At 41.5% G+C, this 16,492-nt stretch overlaps 2 protein-coding genes across 5 annotated transcripts in view; one reads left to right on the top strand and one right to left on the bottom strand.

The window, feature by feature from the left end:
• GRIK1 (glutamate ionotropic receptor kainate type subunit 1) overlaps positions 1-2,327 on the top strand; it is a 166,443-nt gene extending 164,116 nt beyond the window's left edge. The window contains exon 17 of the mRNA XM_087755928.1: positions 2,195-2,327. The gene's annotated coding sequence lies outside the window, so the exon portion shown is untranslated. The remainder of the gene's footprint in view (positions 1-2,194) is intronic.
• The window catches only part of LOC148055708 (uncharacterized), a 50,174-nt gene that overhangs the window by 7,945 nt on the left and 25,737 nt on the right, over positions 1-16,492 (bottom strand). The window contains exons 3-4 of one of the 4 annotated variants that reach the window (XR_015704441.1): positions 3,862-4,014; positions 179-222 (exon numbers count right to left, since the gene is read on the bottom strand). Coding sequence is in view for 2 of the 4 variants with exons in the window: in XM_087755930.1 (XP_087612056.1) it covers positions 4,513-4,577 (65 nt within the window). In the remaining 2 variants the exon portion in view is untranslated. Of the gene's footprint in view, positions 1-178; positions 223-3,861; positions 4,015-4,502; positions 4,578-16,492 lie in introns of those variants that run through there. The other 3 variants (XM_087755930.1, XM_087755929.1, XM_087755931.1) reach the window with 3 other exon arrangements.

Raw genomic sequence — 16,492 nt, 5'->3', positions numbered from 1 at the left:
CAAGGCTTGAGGAAGGCACATGCCATAGCATCTCCCATGAAGTGCATGGCACCTGGGAGGACTCATAGACATAACAAGCTTCAAGAAGTGTTAAAGCATTCAAAGATTTTCTGCTTATCAGCGCTCTAAGCTTCTATGACCGCTATACTTTGAAATTTGGCCACAAAAATATACTCACCATTGCATCTTCCTAACTTGCAACCTTGCAACTGCATCCAGGGCCTGATAATCAAACAACAAGGAAAGAAAATAAAAATAAACCTGATTAACCCTACAAATGGTTAATATGATCCTTTCCTTATTTGCCATGGAGTTCTGGAATCACTTTGTAATCTAGATTTTGAAAGTTCAATTAAAACCAAGACAGTAGAGAGAAATTAGCGATGCTAAGTCACGGATAATTAGAGCATACATTTTTATTAGTTTGGAAATAAATGGTGCTACTCTCGAAAAAAGCCTGAAGCAATATAGAAATAGTGTCTGCATTAGGATGATACCTGCTTCACCCACTGCTTCCTCTACACTACACTGTCAAAGGGGATATTTAAATTATAATTGTGCCAGCAAATTCCTGGCTATTACCAGACAGTAATTTGAAAAAAAAACAGTACACTGCCCTGGCCTATTTCTGTTACATTTTGGGTCTGGAATGAATTAATAGTAATTTAATTTATGTCTACTTAAGAATTTTAGATGAGCAAAAATTAAGCATCTCAAAGAAAGAGCATACTAAACTATAGATTTAACATACTATGGGATCTTAGTCTGTGTGCAGCCCATCCCACAGAAGGACGTGATGGCGTACGCAAGATCATACACATTTAAAATACCCACACATGCTGATGCACTCATGTCTTGAGCTTATTTGCAGAACCGGGGTTATACGTTATACGGTGGGTTTATACTGGAGAGGAAGCAGCTCGGTGTGTGGAATTCACTTCTTTGGGATTCCTTTGCTACCTTAAACAAATGATTTAACCTTGATCCAGGTTACTCTTGTACTCTGTTTTGCATTTGAAAACATTCCTCTGGAATAGCTGGCTACTAGGAAAGCCTGGGTTCTCTCCTCCTCCAGTAACATATCTGTTTTTACTTTTTTTAGCCCTGTATAACTGAGTTCACTATTGGATTATTACTGATTAAGAACTGAACACCGCTTAGCTTGCACTGGTATCACTTTAGAAGGGAACTTGTGTTTGATACAGAGAACTGTGTCTGTGTGCTGTTGCTGTCATTTTATGAGAACTGTAGTTTTAACCAGTTGTTTTAAAGCTGGTCAATTCTGCAGTTCTAGAAAGGGTTTGGTAGGAAGGATTTATTCAACTTGATGAAGGTAAGGTGGTTAAAGCTTTGTTTCACACTGCTACCATCACTTCATTTTATATATAAATAATCTATTTATATATATTTGCATGGAACAATTTTTTGCATTGCTAGACACTTCCACTTAAAGCTTTTTTGTGGTTGTTTTTGTGTTACATGTAATTATTCCAGCTGTAGATTTTAAAGGTTTCCACTTACCCGAAATGTCTTTGTTAATGTGGGAATGGTGCAAAGAAAAAAGATTTCTGCTTTCTTTCTAAACTATTCAGTTACCTTATTCTTGTGGTAATTTTCTCCTTTCTTCAACACACAATATTTGAAAAAGATTTTTTCCAAAGAAAGAAGAGGATTGAGGACTGTGCTATATTTTAGAAATGTCTGTTAATTTCATGAGGGGGAAATAACTAAACGACAAAGAAATCTTCAAAAATGGTGTTCTTTGTTTTCTCTAGTACGCCCATTTTTTTTTTGGTGGCTAAGGTACATGTGATTATAAAAAGGAGATCTTTTTTCTTTTAAGGTCAGGAGGAAATTTACCTAGTGAAAAAAGGTAAGTTTTATGATATGAAGCCACCAAAACATCGCAAATTTATCTGTGTAGAATTTCAGAAACATTCATAATCAGCTTTAGTTAAGCCAAAACTAAATTAAATTCAGTGGAAGCCAAGTTAGGCAAAAAACATAACTTATACAGATCACCTCTTATACCTCGGGGGCTTATTCAAAGCTGGCAGAACTCAGCAGAGAAGCTTTCTGAGCCCACCAGTAAGAGCTCAGGTCCTTGCTTCTAAAAGCCACCATTTGGGCAAAGGGTATGGTCCAACTCTGCCTTCAATGAGAAGTGTTTAATACCGTTTCCATCTTCCACCAGTGTCTTTCTTTCAATGCGATAATGGAGGAGCTTGGAATTTCACTCAAGCATCAGAAGAAGTTAAAGAAAAGGTCGAGAACGAAGGGGAAATCTTCATTCACAAGTATCCTTACTTGTCACCAGAGGCGGACAGTGAGGAAAGAAACCATAGCGTGAGCGAGAGAGACCCCTTTGAGGAAATATCAGGAACAAAAAAGCAACAACAAAAAACATTGCTGCCTACAAGTTGATTGTGGTGGGATTTCTGAAATATAGACATTTACCTTGTTCTTCAGAAATTCTCTGTGGTTTCTTTTTTTAATCTAGAGGTACAACAGTTTAAATGCTCACATAGACTGATGTACTACTAATCATCTGGGAAGTGTCTCACTATTTCTTTTGAGATGGATTTGTATGCTCACCTGTTTTACATCTCTCTTCCCCTCCCCATGCATCCCTGTATGTGCTTTCTAAATAAATAAATAAACAAGAGGCAGGGTTCTTTTTTCCAATAATCTGGGAGTGGAACTTTTTTTTTTCCTTTTGAAGAAAAGATTGCAGTTCTACTGAGCACAGCTGTTTAGAAACCAGGACCCAGACAACTAAAGTAAAAATTCATACAATTAACTCATAAGCAATGACAATTAACTCATAAACGATACAAAAATGTCTTAAATACAAAGGTATCCAACAATGAGTTATTTTTACTTCCTCTGATATTGTAAGGAACACTCTTCAGGTTCTTTTTGTGAGAAAATTGTTTTTCCTTATCTTTTCTCTTTTTCATTTCTTTTAAAACATGATTATTAGGTAACGCCATGGCTCCAGGTGCTAGATGTTCAAAAAGAAAAACCGAAATCACAAAAGTAATGATCAGTGAACAGGGGAAGGCAACACTGACATCGTCATACTGCCGTAACCTCCAGCTTCTGAAACCAATTAAACAATTCTTGACTTCAAAATGAAAATCCCTTAGCAATTAGAACAGAGAATATTCAATTTATAACAGATCTTGACCACAAAGATAACACCTGAGAGGAATACAGCCAATGCTCTGGAATTGAAACCTTTTCTTGCAACTGCTGGGGACACCAGCAAAGTGTTTTAACAGTGGAGGAAGAATTGAGTCTTTTTTTGTAAAGAAACCGTTGTCTGAAGAACAGTGATGCATTATAACAGCAGATCCCCCCAAAAACTGTTCCTTTATATTGTAGTAAGGTGAAGCACATTTATATTTATTGCTAAGTTATCTCTGTGATTAATTCTGTGGTTCCTGAGGCTTTTATTGGTGCCAGCTGGTTAGCTCTGAGGATGCCTGCAAAAGGAAATGGATGAAATGCAGGCACATCCAGACTTCAAGGGATGAGGGTGGGTGTAGGAGATGGGTGCCCCTTGAACCCAGCAGCTGGGAGCTGTACCCCTGCCTTCCTATACACTGAGTTATATAGAGACGTGGTCTGTCCAGGGAAATCCCTAAACCTAAGGCAAGGCTGGAAAAAGGGAACCAGAGGACTGAAGCCACCAATTGCTTTTCTGCACAGCACATGGAGCTGGGTGAGCCCCAGTCATATCAACAGCATTTGCTTCGGCTTGTCATGGTGTTCATGACCCAGGTACTTCAGTGAAGTGTTGAGTTTTATTGTCCTTCTTATATTCCCCCAGGGAACTTACTGCTTACCATTGATTACCTTTGCCTTGTATCCATGGCCATTTCCTCTGCAAAAGGAGAAAGTAATGTGAAAGCCTTTGAGTGGAGAAATCTCTGCTCCACCTTCACCTCATGCCACCGCTCCCTGCAGCTGCCTGTGAGCTTTTACGCTGTGCCGCATGACAAGGTCAATCTGCAATGAAACGGTATTGCTTACAAAAGCCCTGCTTCATACATTTCGATATTATTATAGACTAGAAGACATCTCCTTTCATTTAGCTTTTCCACAGGGGTCAAGTTTTCTAAACCTCTCACCATTACCGCTGCTTTTCCCAAGATTCTCTGTAATTACTCCACATCCTTCTCAAAACACGATGCCCAAAACTAGATCTGCTTTTCCACCCATGATGAGTTGGACAGAAAAATGTCTTCTTGTGTCTCAAAGGCCATACTGCTGTTCACACACTTTGCGAGGACATCTCTTTGCCTGGATTGGGTAAGGTGGGTGACCCCTCTGTGATACAGGCAATGATAATTTCAGCCTGAGTTTAGGGCTGTGGCCATATGGAATTGCATATTTTTATGTTTTGTTTTTTTTTTTTACCAAACTATTTTTCCAGTTTGTCAAGATCAGTTTGTCCCCAGCTTGGTGGTATCTGCAAATTTAGCAAACATACTCACTAGAAGACATTCATAAAGGAGACCCAGATGGTGGACAGACTCCTGTAGATCCCCTCCAGTTTTGACCATGAAGATCTGAGAGTTAATGAGCCAGTTAATAGAACTTTCGGCTACCCTACAGTATAGTCATCTGGCCTATTGCCCTACTTGTTTATGAAAATGTCATGCAGGACCGGACCAAAGGCTTATTAAGGACCCCTTCCCTCACCCACTGGGCCTGTTAAGCTGTTAAAGAAGGAAAGGCATCAGATTAACAAGACCTGGTTTCGGCAGATTCATATTAACTCTTGCTCATTTCCTACCAATTACTTACAAAATAGCTATTTCATGCAAGTGTTTGCCAGGCAACTGAAGTTAAGCTGGCCAGCCCAAAACTCCCTGGATTCTTATTTTCCCTCCTTTGAAGATAGGAATTATTATTGCTGTTTTCCAGCACTTCTGGACTCTGTCTGTCCTCCAGGAGTTTCTCTCAGGAGGTTCAGAGCAGTCAGCCTCTGGGAAAGGAAGGAGAAGTGTCTCTTTTAAAATGACTGCAGTAGGAAGCTCTGAAATCAGTGTATGCTTTTGGGAAGTTTAGCCTGCTACATACTGCAGTGACACGTTGGGCTGATAAGCAATAATTAAGAAAACCAGCCCCTGGATGTGAGAGCTCATAGAGGATCTTATAAAAAAGTGCTTTTGTACTTCCAAAGGTAGTTTCATTTATTTGTGTCATCATCAGGTTACAAACAGTCCATGCAGACCACCAGCACTGTTATAAGACCATGATTTAAAAACGGGTTATTATTTTTCACTCTGTGTAACTCTATTGCTCTGCCATTCACAGCCTTCAGCTAAGACATTTTTAAATGAGTAAGTTGAAGTAAGTTGAAAGTGATAAAAGATTTATGATCAAGCCTTTTTTTTTTTTTTGGAAGGAACACTCTTCTGTCGCTTAGACCTTGAGGTTAAAGAATTCCAAGTTAAATTTTTTAAAAATCTACTAATGTTTTCCTGAAATTAAGAGGCAGTACTTTGTTTGCTTACTTTTTACATTTCAACTTTCCCATTGGTATTAGTGGTCTACCACTTACAGAAAGGTGCTGGGAAAAAAATGAAGTTCTCTTTGCTGTCTGGAAAGAAATATATGAAAGTGGGAAAACAATAAATAAAGCATATTTGGTTCTTCTTTGATTTCATTTTTCCTTTTCAGTAGCTTGAAAGAGTCACAGCATATCAGGAAGTTGCTATGTTAAACTCGGATGGCAGCTTAACAAACTGTACTTGCTGCAGAGGAGCTAACTAACCTGCTAGGATTTCATGAAGCAGCACATCATGATGTGTGGCTTTGCCCTTCCTTGCCAGCTCCAAGAATGCAGTTTGGTAACTAATTATAAAATCTCCCCAATACAGCCCCCCAATATAAATTTTCCCCAAAGACTGGGTGGTTCTGAGATGCGAACTACCCCATGAAACGTGGGTTCCCTAAAAACTCCAAGCAGCCTAACTCATTGCTCTGCTTTCTCCCCTGACATTTTAAGTGATCCAGAGACAGGTTATCCTATCAGTCTAACCTGTCCCCTCCAGGCAAGATTTTCTTTGTCAGCCTCTATAAATATATATATATATATATAGACATCCATGCATGTACAGTCCACTGTGTCTGCTATAATCACAGCCATGCTACTCTTCATATTTTCTGTATGTAGATGTGTTTAAGCAAAACCAAATCCTTTTCTAAAGCACCTTCCCTCCTGCAAACCAAGCTATGTCACTAGAAATATTTTCCTTAGCTTCAGATGCTACTTATAAATTCACTCCATGACTGAGAAAGCTACTTTGTCTTGAGGGAGGAGGGACAAGCACAGGGCAATCTTATGTATTGACGTAGTAGCAGATATGATTACCGTGACCTTTTCACAGTATCCCAACAAATATTATTTTCCTGCCTTTTTTCCTGCATGGCAGCATGTGGTAGCAGAGAAGCCTGATTAGAGATTACCCATTAGGAAAGCCAATGTCCTTATTAGATCTCTATCTTGGCAGCAGCAGGCATGCATCCTCATTGTTTATAAAAGAGAAATACAATATTGATGGACGCCATTGAATGGCTTTAATGTGTTTCATTCCAGAAATGGCCTTGTTTTAGGCCAGGTGATCTTTCCCGTACAGCTACCCACCACCAGTCTGTGAGCTTAGTAAGGATCATTTAACATTCCTTAACTTTCTTGAGAAGGCAGGGAGACAGGCTCAGTGGAAAAGAAGGAATATTGGAAATATATAAGCGACTGTTTAAGCTGTGTGCTCAGGGCCCAGCCCAAGAGCATGATTGACAAGCTACTGCAGAACAAATGAGGGTCAGCTTACTACCTTTTGGGGCCTTTGTCAGAGGACTGCATCTCATGGGTCTGCTGTGAACCTGTAATCCCGTGGGGCATTTATTGACTGCTGAGCTTGTCCCTTAATTACTCTCTGTCAAGCTTGCAGGAGACAGGATTTCTCAGTGATCAGAGCTGCCACTATTTAGAGATACATCGCTTACAGCTGTCAAACGACCGCAATTTTATTTTAGCCCCATCGATTGATAAAGATGCATATGTTTTTGTCTGCTGATGAATTCTGGCTTGAGTTACACTCCTGTTTGTTTGCCTCTTGTCACCTCCCTCAAATCCAAACTCTGTTCTCTTTAGCGCAAGCATTATATAGCTATCAGTGTTAAGATGTGAAGATCTCCCTTGCATTTCTAGATTTTGATAGCAGTCACACAGCCCAGGAGATGAGACCCACACTCGGGCAACCCATTTATGGTGTGTATGTATGGCCCAGACCCACGTGCGGGCTCAGAGCCACTGGCACGGAGCAGCCTCCCACAAGCCAAGGTCCAGGGGGAGGCCGGATTTCCTGCCTGACATCAAATGATATGAAAACCACAGATATCTTCAGTAAGGACTAAATATCCTTGGTCCTCCCCTTGCATCTTGGTGAAGGAGAAATCGTTCCCTGGGTAAGAGAGGCTCTGTCAGCACAGCCTGCAGCTGTGTGGGTCCCTGTGGCAACTGGGCATTGCCGGGAGCATGTGGGCAATCCTGCTTGGGGAGGATGGATAAAACTCGTCACACTGATCATGCCCCTGGGTCATTTAAAGCCTGTTTGCAACAGCACCTTCAATACTGCAGAGGCCAACAAATATATTGCAAAGAGACTACAAAAGGAGAAAAAAAATCTGGAACCACCCAGTACAGCCATGTGTTTCCTATCACAGCTGAGAGCACTGACACCAGCCCAGCAGGAGCACACAGGTGCTAGCCACCCAGCGCTGTGGTTATCCTAATGAATCACAATTACAGAAACACCTGAACCAGATAACACTGCATGCATTCACTCTGAAATGCATAAAAGCATGCAGCAGCCCGTAACAGTTCTTAGCTCTCCGGTGGTTTCAGATAAGGTGCTGTTTAGAAGCTGCTAGGCTTTTTGCTTCAGACAGACCTGCCTTGTATGATGTGGTATGCATCTTTAGCCAAGGCTTTCAAAAGCAAAGCGGATCTTGGATACCTTTTCCAGGAGCTGGACTCCCACAAAGCCTGGAGCTCTCCCTCCCTTAGCACAGCTCAGGACAGAGGCCCTCCAAGGGGATGGCACCCAGAAACCTTACCCACTTTGGGGAAATGGAATCAGCAAACCGGCTTTATACAAACTGCAGCTGGAAAGTAAGTGACTGCTGGTGACCTTTCTGGTTCCCCCATCCTGAGCCCCCGGAGGGGGCAACACGTTTACCCCCAGGCAAGTGTGGCCAGCTGCCAGGCTCCCCCCTCTCATCCTGGATTGCTGTGCTGTTGGGATTTGGGGAAAGCTGTATGTCTGCAATCCACTTTTCCTTCCCGAGGCAACCCCCCAACTCCTTCCTTCCTAGGAGCGAGGACACGGCTGGCCTTGTCCACAAAGACTCCCCCAGTCTACAACCATCCTGCTTCAGTGCACAGCATGTCACCCCACCACCCAAAGGCACATCTTACAGGGCTTTGTGTTGCTAGAGGTGCACGTTGTACCCCCTTGTGTGTCCTGCTGAGCAGGCCGTCAAGAAGTAGGTGTAGCGCTTAGGAAAGGTCTGAGTGCTGGCTGTCCCAGGGGTGTCCCAGGGACTCCAGGGAAGGGTTGACCCTGTGAACATGGGGGAAGCACTGCTGGGAATTGCCAGGGAGGTCTCATTCCTTGCTTCACCTCTCTGCCAGACCAGGGATACTGTGCCTCTCTCTATGCAGGCTTGTGTATCCTCAGGGCACAACCTGGACTGATGGATGGGGGGGCAAAATTCAACAGAGAAAGACAAGGGTAGGTCTGATTGTGGCAGTTTTCCATATTTTAGAGCAGTGTGGTGACAGAAGCTGCATGCGTGCAACACCTGGGCAGCCAACCGTGTGGGGGGAGGCTGCTGTGACAGTCCTGCATCTGTAGCACCTCCACCCACAAGTGCACTTGAGCATCTGTTGTAGAAACAGGGATTTTGTTGTTAATAGCCCCAGAACGCTTACAGCTGGAAGGACTCTTCACCTTGAAAACTGCAAGGAGAATTACAGGGATGGGTAAAGCGCTAAAAGCTGGGATGCTACTCAGCTTTGCAGAGGGATAGTGTAAGGAACACTTACAAGGTTACTGGGTCTGCACTATCCCCAACTTCCAAATGAGCTCCAGCCTGGTGGGTCATCATTCAGAGTAGTATTTGGTTCAAATAACCCAATTACTCATCAGTTGACCCATTTTATTTCCTTTGAGTTCTGCCCACAACTGACATCAGGCTCTACTAGTTACAAAATATCTAGGCCTCTTACAACGTTTCCTTTAGTATATTTTTTTTTCTCCCCCAGCATTGGGTTTTCTACAAAACAATAGCATGCAAAGCTGCCACATCCGGGTTTTTTTGTGGTTTTGGTGCTTAGTTTTCTGCTGAAAAGCACATTCATGCAGCAAAAGTATTCCATGGTTTCTGAAAATTGTGAGAAAAACCAACCCTACTGCAGAAGAGTTAAGATGTTTTCAAGTGATTTGTAAGGGTATCCTAAGAACAAATACAGATTTCCACCCTAGAGCTGCCTACCATCTCTTCCTGGAAATGACAACAGTAAGAAAATATTCTGATCTCAAAAACCAGTGGGGCAGGACCAGATGTGAGTACTGTGGATGATGTTTTAACCATGAAGGGGTGTAGCAAACTAGCACAACTAGAGGGAGAAAAGCCACGTACAGGGAGACTTGTTCTTGTTTGTTACGGGAGGGCAATGGAGATGATAAAGACTTGTAAAGCTTTCCTCTGGCAAGCTAGCCATGAGCTTCTTTGTTCCCAAGCAGCGACAGTAGAAAATTTTTAATGAATTATCCACAGATGGAGTTGAAGCTTCTCCCCACAGGCTTTTACTCATGCACACAGCACCGTGCTGCTGAAAATACTGGCTAGAGAAACTGCTCCGAGTGATGTCCAGAGTGCTTTAGTCACGCCACGTGAACCCTTAACTCTTCCTGTCTGCGTAGGGGAAAAGATGTCTTGGTTTCAGTGGGAGTGAACCACGGAAGGTTATCTAGCAAAAGTCTCTGTTAAATCAAGGATGAGTTGTGTTGTTTAAAGAATTTAGAAGCCCAAAGATACAGTTAGGTCCTAGCAGAATATTCAAAAGCCGTTGCTTAAATAAAGATTGCTGTGTTTTTTTTTTTTTTGTTTTTGTTTTTGTTTTTTTTTTTTTTACACTAAAATGCCACCTCTGAGTGTGATTTAACTTAATTCTAGTTACTTACCTATCATGTCTTTGGAAGGGGAGAAATGTGAGAAATCACATTTAATGGTGCCTGTTAAATGTATCCCTAATACATACTCTATGAAGTGTTTTTTTTTCCTGTTCTGCATTCTCTGTTTTCATTTCTTAATCAGCTTTATTCTGTAGAAAAAGGGAACTTGGTATAAACACAGGTATCCCCAAAAGCTTTTAGTTCATGTTTCTACAAAATATTAATATTTCCCTTTCATTTAATAGTCACCACATTTGCAGGTTTTATGCACATGTACTTAGAGCAGTAGAGTGCTGAACTCTCACCTGGCACTCAGAAAGAGATGCAGAAATGTTTACAAAAATATTTATAGCATGTTTTCTAAAGCTCCTGCTTGCCATCTCAAAGCAAAAAAACAAATATCACATCTATACTGAATTAAACTACCAACTAATTTAACGGTGCCTATTAAAGCCTGTATCATATTTCAAAAATTATTTTTGAAATTATAGCTTTTGCAAGTGCCACTAGAGGAGACTACAGTGACCTTTAACACCCAATGGTAGATTTCCAGCAGGCAGCTCAGAAAATTGTGGGCGACCCTTTGATCTTTACAGCCACATCCTTCCTTAAAAGCTCTTGTCCCATACCTAATGAAATGATAAATCCAAAGAGAGGGACTTTTGCTCCTTGTTGTAGCCACACTGAATCCCCTTTTCTTCAAAGAAAACAGCATCTTTTGAGAAGGCAAAGCCTTAAATGTCCAGAGAAAGAAAAATGGGTTGCCTAACAAGCAAACAGCAAGAAATACTGCTACCAAAGTTATCCTAAGCTTCAATCAGCCTTCTGCATGTCAGCACGTTTACAGTTTCCTAATTGCTAGTGCAATAGTTTTTCACGGACTACCAGCTCTAAATGAAAATGGAGGCTTTACATCTGAAAGAATGATGTCTTTAGCAGTTAATCTCTCTAATCACAAGGTTTCCTAACTGCTAATCTAGCATTTTGTTATCCAACAGGGATTTACCCTGTTTCATTCAATCAGATTGCATGTCAGATTAATGGCCGGCTCAGAAGGCAGAGGCTGGGTATCAATCCCCCACAGGCCAGGGCAGAGGGATGGGGAGAACATCTGCATCCTGCAAATCCTTCCAGAGAATTTCACGCTCGGAGGTGTTGAGTAGGCTGCCATTTATTTTTAACATTGTGCACACCCATGAATTTACATCGCCACCAGAACAACAAAATTAAGTGGTTCTGCTGCTTTTGAGAGGAAAGAGAAAGCACAAGGATAGAGTTTCACATGTGTTTGACAGATGCTTCTCTTGTCAAAAAGATGTCACCACATTAAGTCCCCAGAAATGACAGTTTTCTTTACAGACCCACTTGTTTTCTGCTTCCCCAGCTTCCCTTTCAAAATAAATAGAAAATTGCTTATCTTTAATCTATCATGGACCTGAGTTTTAATTTTTTTAAATAATCTTTCTGTGATGGTCAAAACAGTCTGAGTATCTCTAGGGGATGCTCTGAGGCTTGAGGAAAGCTTTTCCAGTATGCTGTCACTGTCCCTACATTTCCCAAATTGTTACCTACCTTTCTTCATACAAAAATGTTACCCCAGTCAGAGACTGAACCCTGCAAGGTGATCTTTGCTATCCACTAGATGTCTAAGTTATCTACTCATTTCAGTGCATATCTGGAGCCCAGTGACTGCAATCCATTTAGAAGGCCCTCAGACAGTCCAGTGGTACAAAGTCAGATATAAAGCTTTATCTGACTGTTTAGTTAAAGACAGCAAACTTGTCCAACTATTGATGGCTAAATTATCTTTTCCAGTTTCTGTTCTTAACATGCAAAGCACCCACATCTCCATGAACCTGCACAGAGCTTGGCTGTACACCCCAGAGCTAGAACACTGGTATTTTAAGGGTCGTGACTTGCTTACCTGCAAAGAAAAGTGAACTGGAAGACAGTGCCTGACAGCAGCACTTAGTGACAGCTGGCATTATCAAAATAAAATTGTTTTAAATCAATTCCTAAATAGCATGACCTATTTGACATTTAATTATCTAAAGGCTAAATCAGTAAATATATGTCCTTTTGTTCTGTATTCCTTCTATTGATTTTAATGAGACCTAATGTTAAGTAAGAGACATTCATCAGGAGGGATATATTAATTATTTATATTGCTTTCAGCTTTATCTCTGCAGGTAGTTACCAACATATCACCAATATATCTACCTCACATGCACAATTTTTTTTTTTTAATTAAAAGCTAGAAAAACATGCCCACAGTGGTCTACCTCTGTAGCAAATGCCATAGTGAAAGCAAATATTCATAACACCAGCGTAACAGGCTTTTGCTCTTGGGCTTTCCTGTGGAGGTATGGACCTGCTAAGGCAAGCTTACAGTGTTCAGTGGGGACACTGGACAAGGATGCCCATGCCACTGGAGAACATACTAGCACCACAACTGGAGGGAGTTCCTGATCTACTATATTTAAGCTGTGCTGCTTTATGCAGAGGCACCAGCTTAACTTGGTTGTTTCTGCATTTGATTCTTTTGCAGGATAGACACACGCCCAGCACCATTTTCTACAAAGGCTTAAGCAACTTTAATTACTTGAAATTAATCCATAGGATTTAAATGTAGTAGATTTCGGGCATGTGGATGGTTAAGTCTGATAAGTGAAATATAAATTCTTTCTACATTGTGCAGGTTGTCTGGATGGGACATATTCAGCTGTTCTATGAAAAAGTTTGAAGATGAAGTAGCTGATAACATTCAAAATTCTGTATAATGACAAGCAGTGATTGTAAGAAAGATGGCAAGTTTACATCAAGAAATTAATTTTTAAGTCTTCAGCACTATCCTAGCGAGATGACAGGCATTACTGAACCACTTTTTATGCCACAGTGGCATAGCAGGCAAAAAGCTTATGGACAAATTATTTTTAGTTATTGAAGAATCAACTCAGTCATACACCTAATGGTTTATATGTCTAATACAATACTGTTTGCATCACCTTTACAATCCCAAGGAACTAGTTCATTGGAAATGTATCACACTGAACAAAATGTCAAAACAGACATTCAGTACTTTAGTATCAATTCGCCATTTCTCTAAATACTTTGAACGGTGGGAGACAATACACTTATTTGCAGAGTATCCCAACTTTAGAGTACCCACAAACACTCTGGAGGGCACAATGATAAGGCAAAGTGATCTTGCCAGGATGGAAAGCTCCTCTGACACAGGTAGGATGCAATATAGGAAGGACAAATGTAAAGCACCACCCTAGCGTATGAATGATCAGCTGCCTACGTGTGAGACAGAGCAAATGAGTGTGCAGCAGTCCTTTGGAAGAGGATCAAGGGATTATAAGTGACTGTCCATACCGCTGTGTGAGAAAGCAAACATGCCAGGATGGATATACAGCAGTGCACGTGCAAGGAACACCCTGACACCTAACTAGTGTGCTCTGCTTCAGCAAGAGCCCAGCTGGAGTACCATGCCCAGGTCTGGGTGCTGTACTTTGAGCTTAAAGGGGGTAGAAGTTAGAGGAGAGCAGTGACAACAGTCAGAGGTCCAAAAGCATCACCTGCGTGGGCAAATGGAAGAACTGAGGTTGTTTAGTCCAGCAATGGCTGAGGGGAAACATGATGATTTTCAAATATACACAAGGTTCCTCCAGAGGGGAGCTATTCTCTGTCTGCAGCGCAGGGACAAGAAGCAACAGATTCAGACTTTAGCAAGAAGAAGGGCATTAATGACACAGAGGCACTGGAGCAGGTTACCTGGAGAGGATGTAAAGGGCCTGAAGCTAAACAGGCAAGACCTCTCTTAGGATTGCCTTGGTCAATGTGAACCTGCCTTGGGGAAGACAAATGGTCCCTAAACACACCATAATAAAGACTTTCTGAGTTGGCAGCACTGCCTGGCATACAACTAAGGCAAACTTTATATCCATCCCATGGTGGCCTGGAACAGAAGGCATGCAACCCCGCTGGAGCATTGCTGCACCCAGCGACCTGCCGGGCTTCCACTCTTGCTAATATCTGCCACTCTAAAATGCCATTATAGAAGGGAAGGGATCCTCTCTGCAAGGTGTGTACCTCAAACACAGTCACCTGAATATCCCCAGCTGGGCACCATGCCTCCCAGCACACAGAGGTCCGAGGGAAGGGCTCAGCAGATGACACCTCTCCAGTCAGCTCCAGAGCACCCCATGAAGCCCCCACCAGCGGCGCTGGTCCTGGAGCCAGGCGAAAGTGCCATGCCAGCAGAAGAGCCCTGGAGTGGTGACCTAGGCTGCCTAAAAGATGCAGGGAAGGAGTGAAATTACTGACAATGAAGCTGCAGTCCTGAACAAGGATCTGCAGGAAAAGGCAAAGACATTTAAAAGGAGAGTGAGTGAGACACAGCTTCAACGGGAGAAACAATAGGGGAGAAAATAAAGGAGGGAAGGGACTAAGTGGGAAGAGAAAATCCTACAGCTGCATGTGAGGGGAACGGGCTGTGAAGAAATTGACTCTGAGTGAAAAGGAAGCGGCCTAGACAAAGCTGATGTGGTGGGGGAAAAAAAGGAGAAGGGAGCTGACACGCCGGAATGAGAAAGGGAAGAAGGAAAGGGTGGAAGTTCACAAAACCCCTAATCTCAGTGCAAATGAGGGGAGAGCTGGTCTTGCGAAGAGCTCAAGGGCTGTATTTTGACAGAAACAGAGAACCCACACAACTCGTTACATGCCATTCTCCATCCTACAAAAAATGGGGAAAAATCCAGGATTATGGTAATTACACAAATATTTTATTTTTCAATGTTTGACCTAATGTATTCTCTAAACCAGTAACATGGATCTGCAAAGAGGCTGGCTTTACGCAGCAAGGAACTATTGGCCAGAGCTACGAAGAGCACAGTTATGTTAATAAGATCAAATATGACTTTTCAGTATAATCCACATTTCTGAAATTATTTATATCAGAGCTTTGCCCAGTCTAAATCAGCCAAGGCAAGTGTATGAAGTGACTTTCCATGAAAAATATTATCTACATTTAGATGAGGTTAACAATTTCCCCAAAGTTTACATGAGAATCTGCATGCCATTTACAATTGATTAACTATTATTTGGCAGACTATTTGTGCAATGAATTGCTGGCATTTTGAAAAGAACTATTTGATGATCTAACATGGACTTAAAATGTGACCTTTGATTTATACAAAATGCATACGAAGTGGGTAAAAGGAGGTTTTGAACTTACTGCATGTCTTGTCTGGTAGCTATGTATCCTTTCTGTTTCTGCTTTCCTCACCTCTGAAGTTCTCTGCAGGAAGACTTTGGCAGATTTTTCAGCTACAGATTTGAGCATCTTCCATTTCACAGTGCTATTTCAAAACGTTAATAAACAATGATGCTGATCCAGAGCCAAAGCAGCAGCAAGATGTGTCGTTCTTAATATTAATAGATGATCAATGTTTATTCAACTTAGCCAGAGTGTTGGGTTTTTTGTTAATAAATGACTGGACTTCTACATTTATTTAAGAAATCCATTGCCTCTGTAGGTAGCAATTTACCATGATATTTAATGTCAAATATTATTTTTCATTTGAAACTAGAAAAAGAGATGTGAAGGTTTCTGAAGGTTTCAGCCCCTGAGATGAAAAAGCAGATGGGGACAATCTATTCTAAAGAGCCTGCCAGACTGACTCCCGGCTATACTATCTGAAGAAATATTATAACATATAGCACTGTGGAAAGGGGAGAAACTTTTGCTTTGTATGCATGCAAGAATCTGTATGCATTTGTTCTACATGTTTGGCTTTCTGCTTATTGACCCATGCCTGCTATCCCTACTTCAGTGGTTCCATGTACTTCCAGGTGATCCCAAGCAGAAATACACATTTCCTATCTATGAAGCATTTCTGCATGGTAAGACTCTGCTTCTCTCTCTGCTGTGCAAGAGCTCAAATTTCTGCTCTTGGTGAAACATCTGGCTGAGTTTCCTCATGCAACTGCCATACACCTGTTTTTATTCTGCTGCTTTTTGTTTTGTTGTGATCTTTAAAAAAATATAGAAGATTAATGTATCAAGAGCAACAAGGTAGTTAAAGGTTGCATGGGGATTTTCCCTTCAAACCTGACATTTCCAGTGTTATTGAAAGAAAACACAATAATAGGATGTATATGTATGCAGGATCTTTTCTGCTCTTTCTAGACATATTGCAATGCTATATAGGGAGGCCAGAAAATTAAAC

Source organism: Nipponia nippon, unplaced genomic scaffold (assembly GCF_047370975.1).
Source record: "Nipponia nippon isolate SJK-2023a ecotype South Korea unplaced genomic scaffold, ASM4737097v1 scaffold_2, whole genome shotgun sequence".
NCBI classification, from domain to species: domain Eukaryota; kingdom Metazoa; phylum Chordata; class Aves; order Pelecaniformes; family Threskiornithidae; genus Nipponia; species Nipponia nippon.
This window is presented reverse-complemented; position numbering and strand designations above follow the sequence as displayed.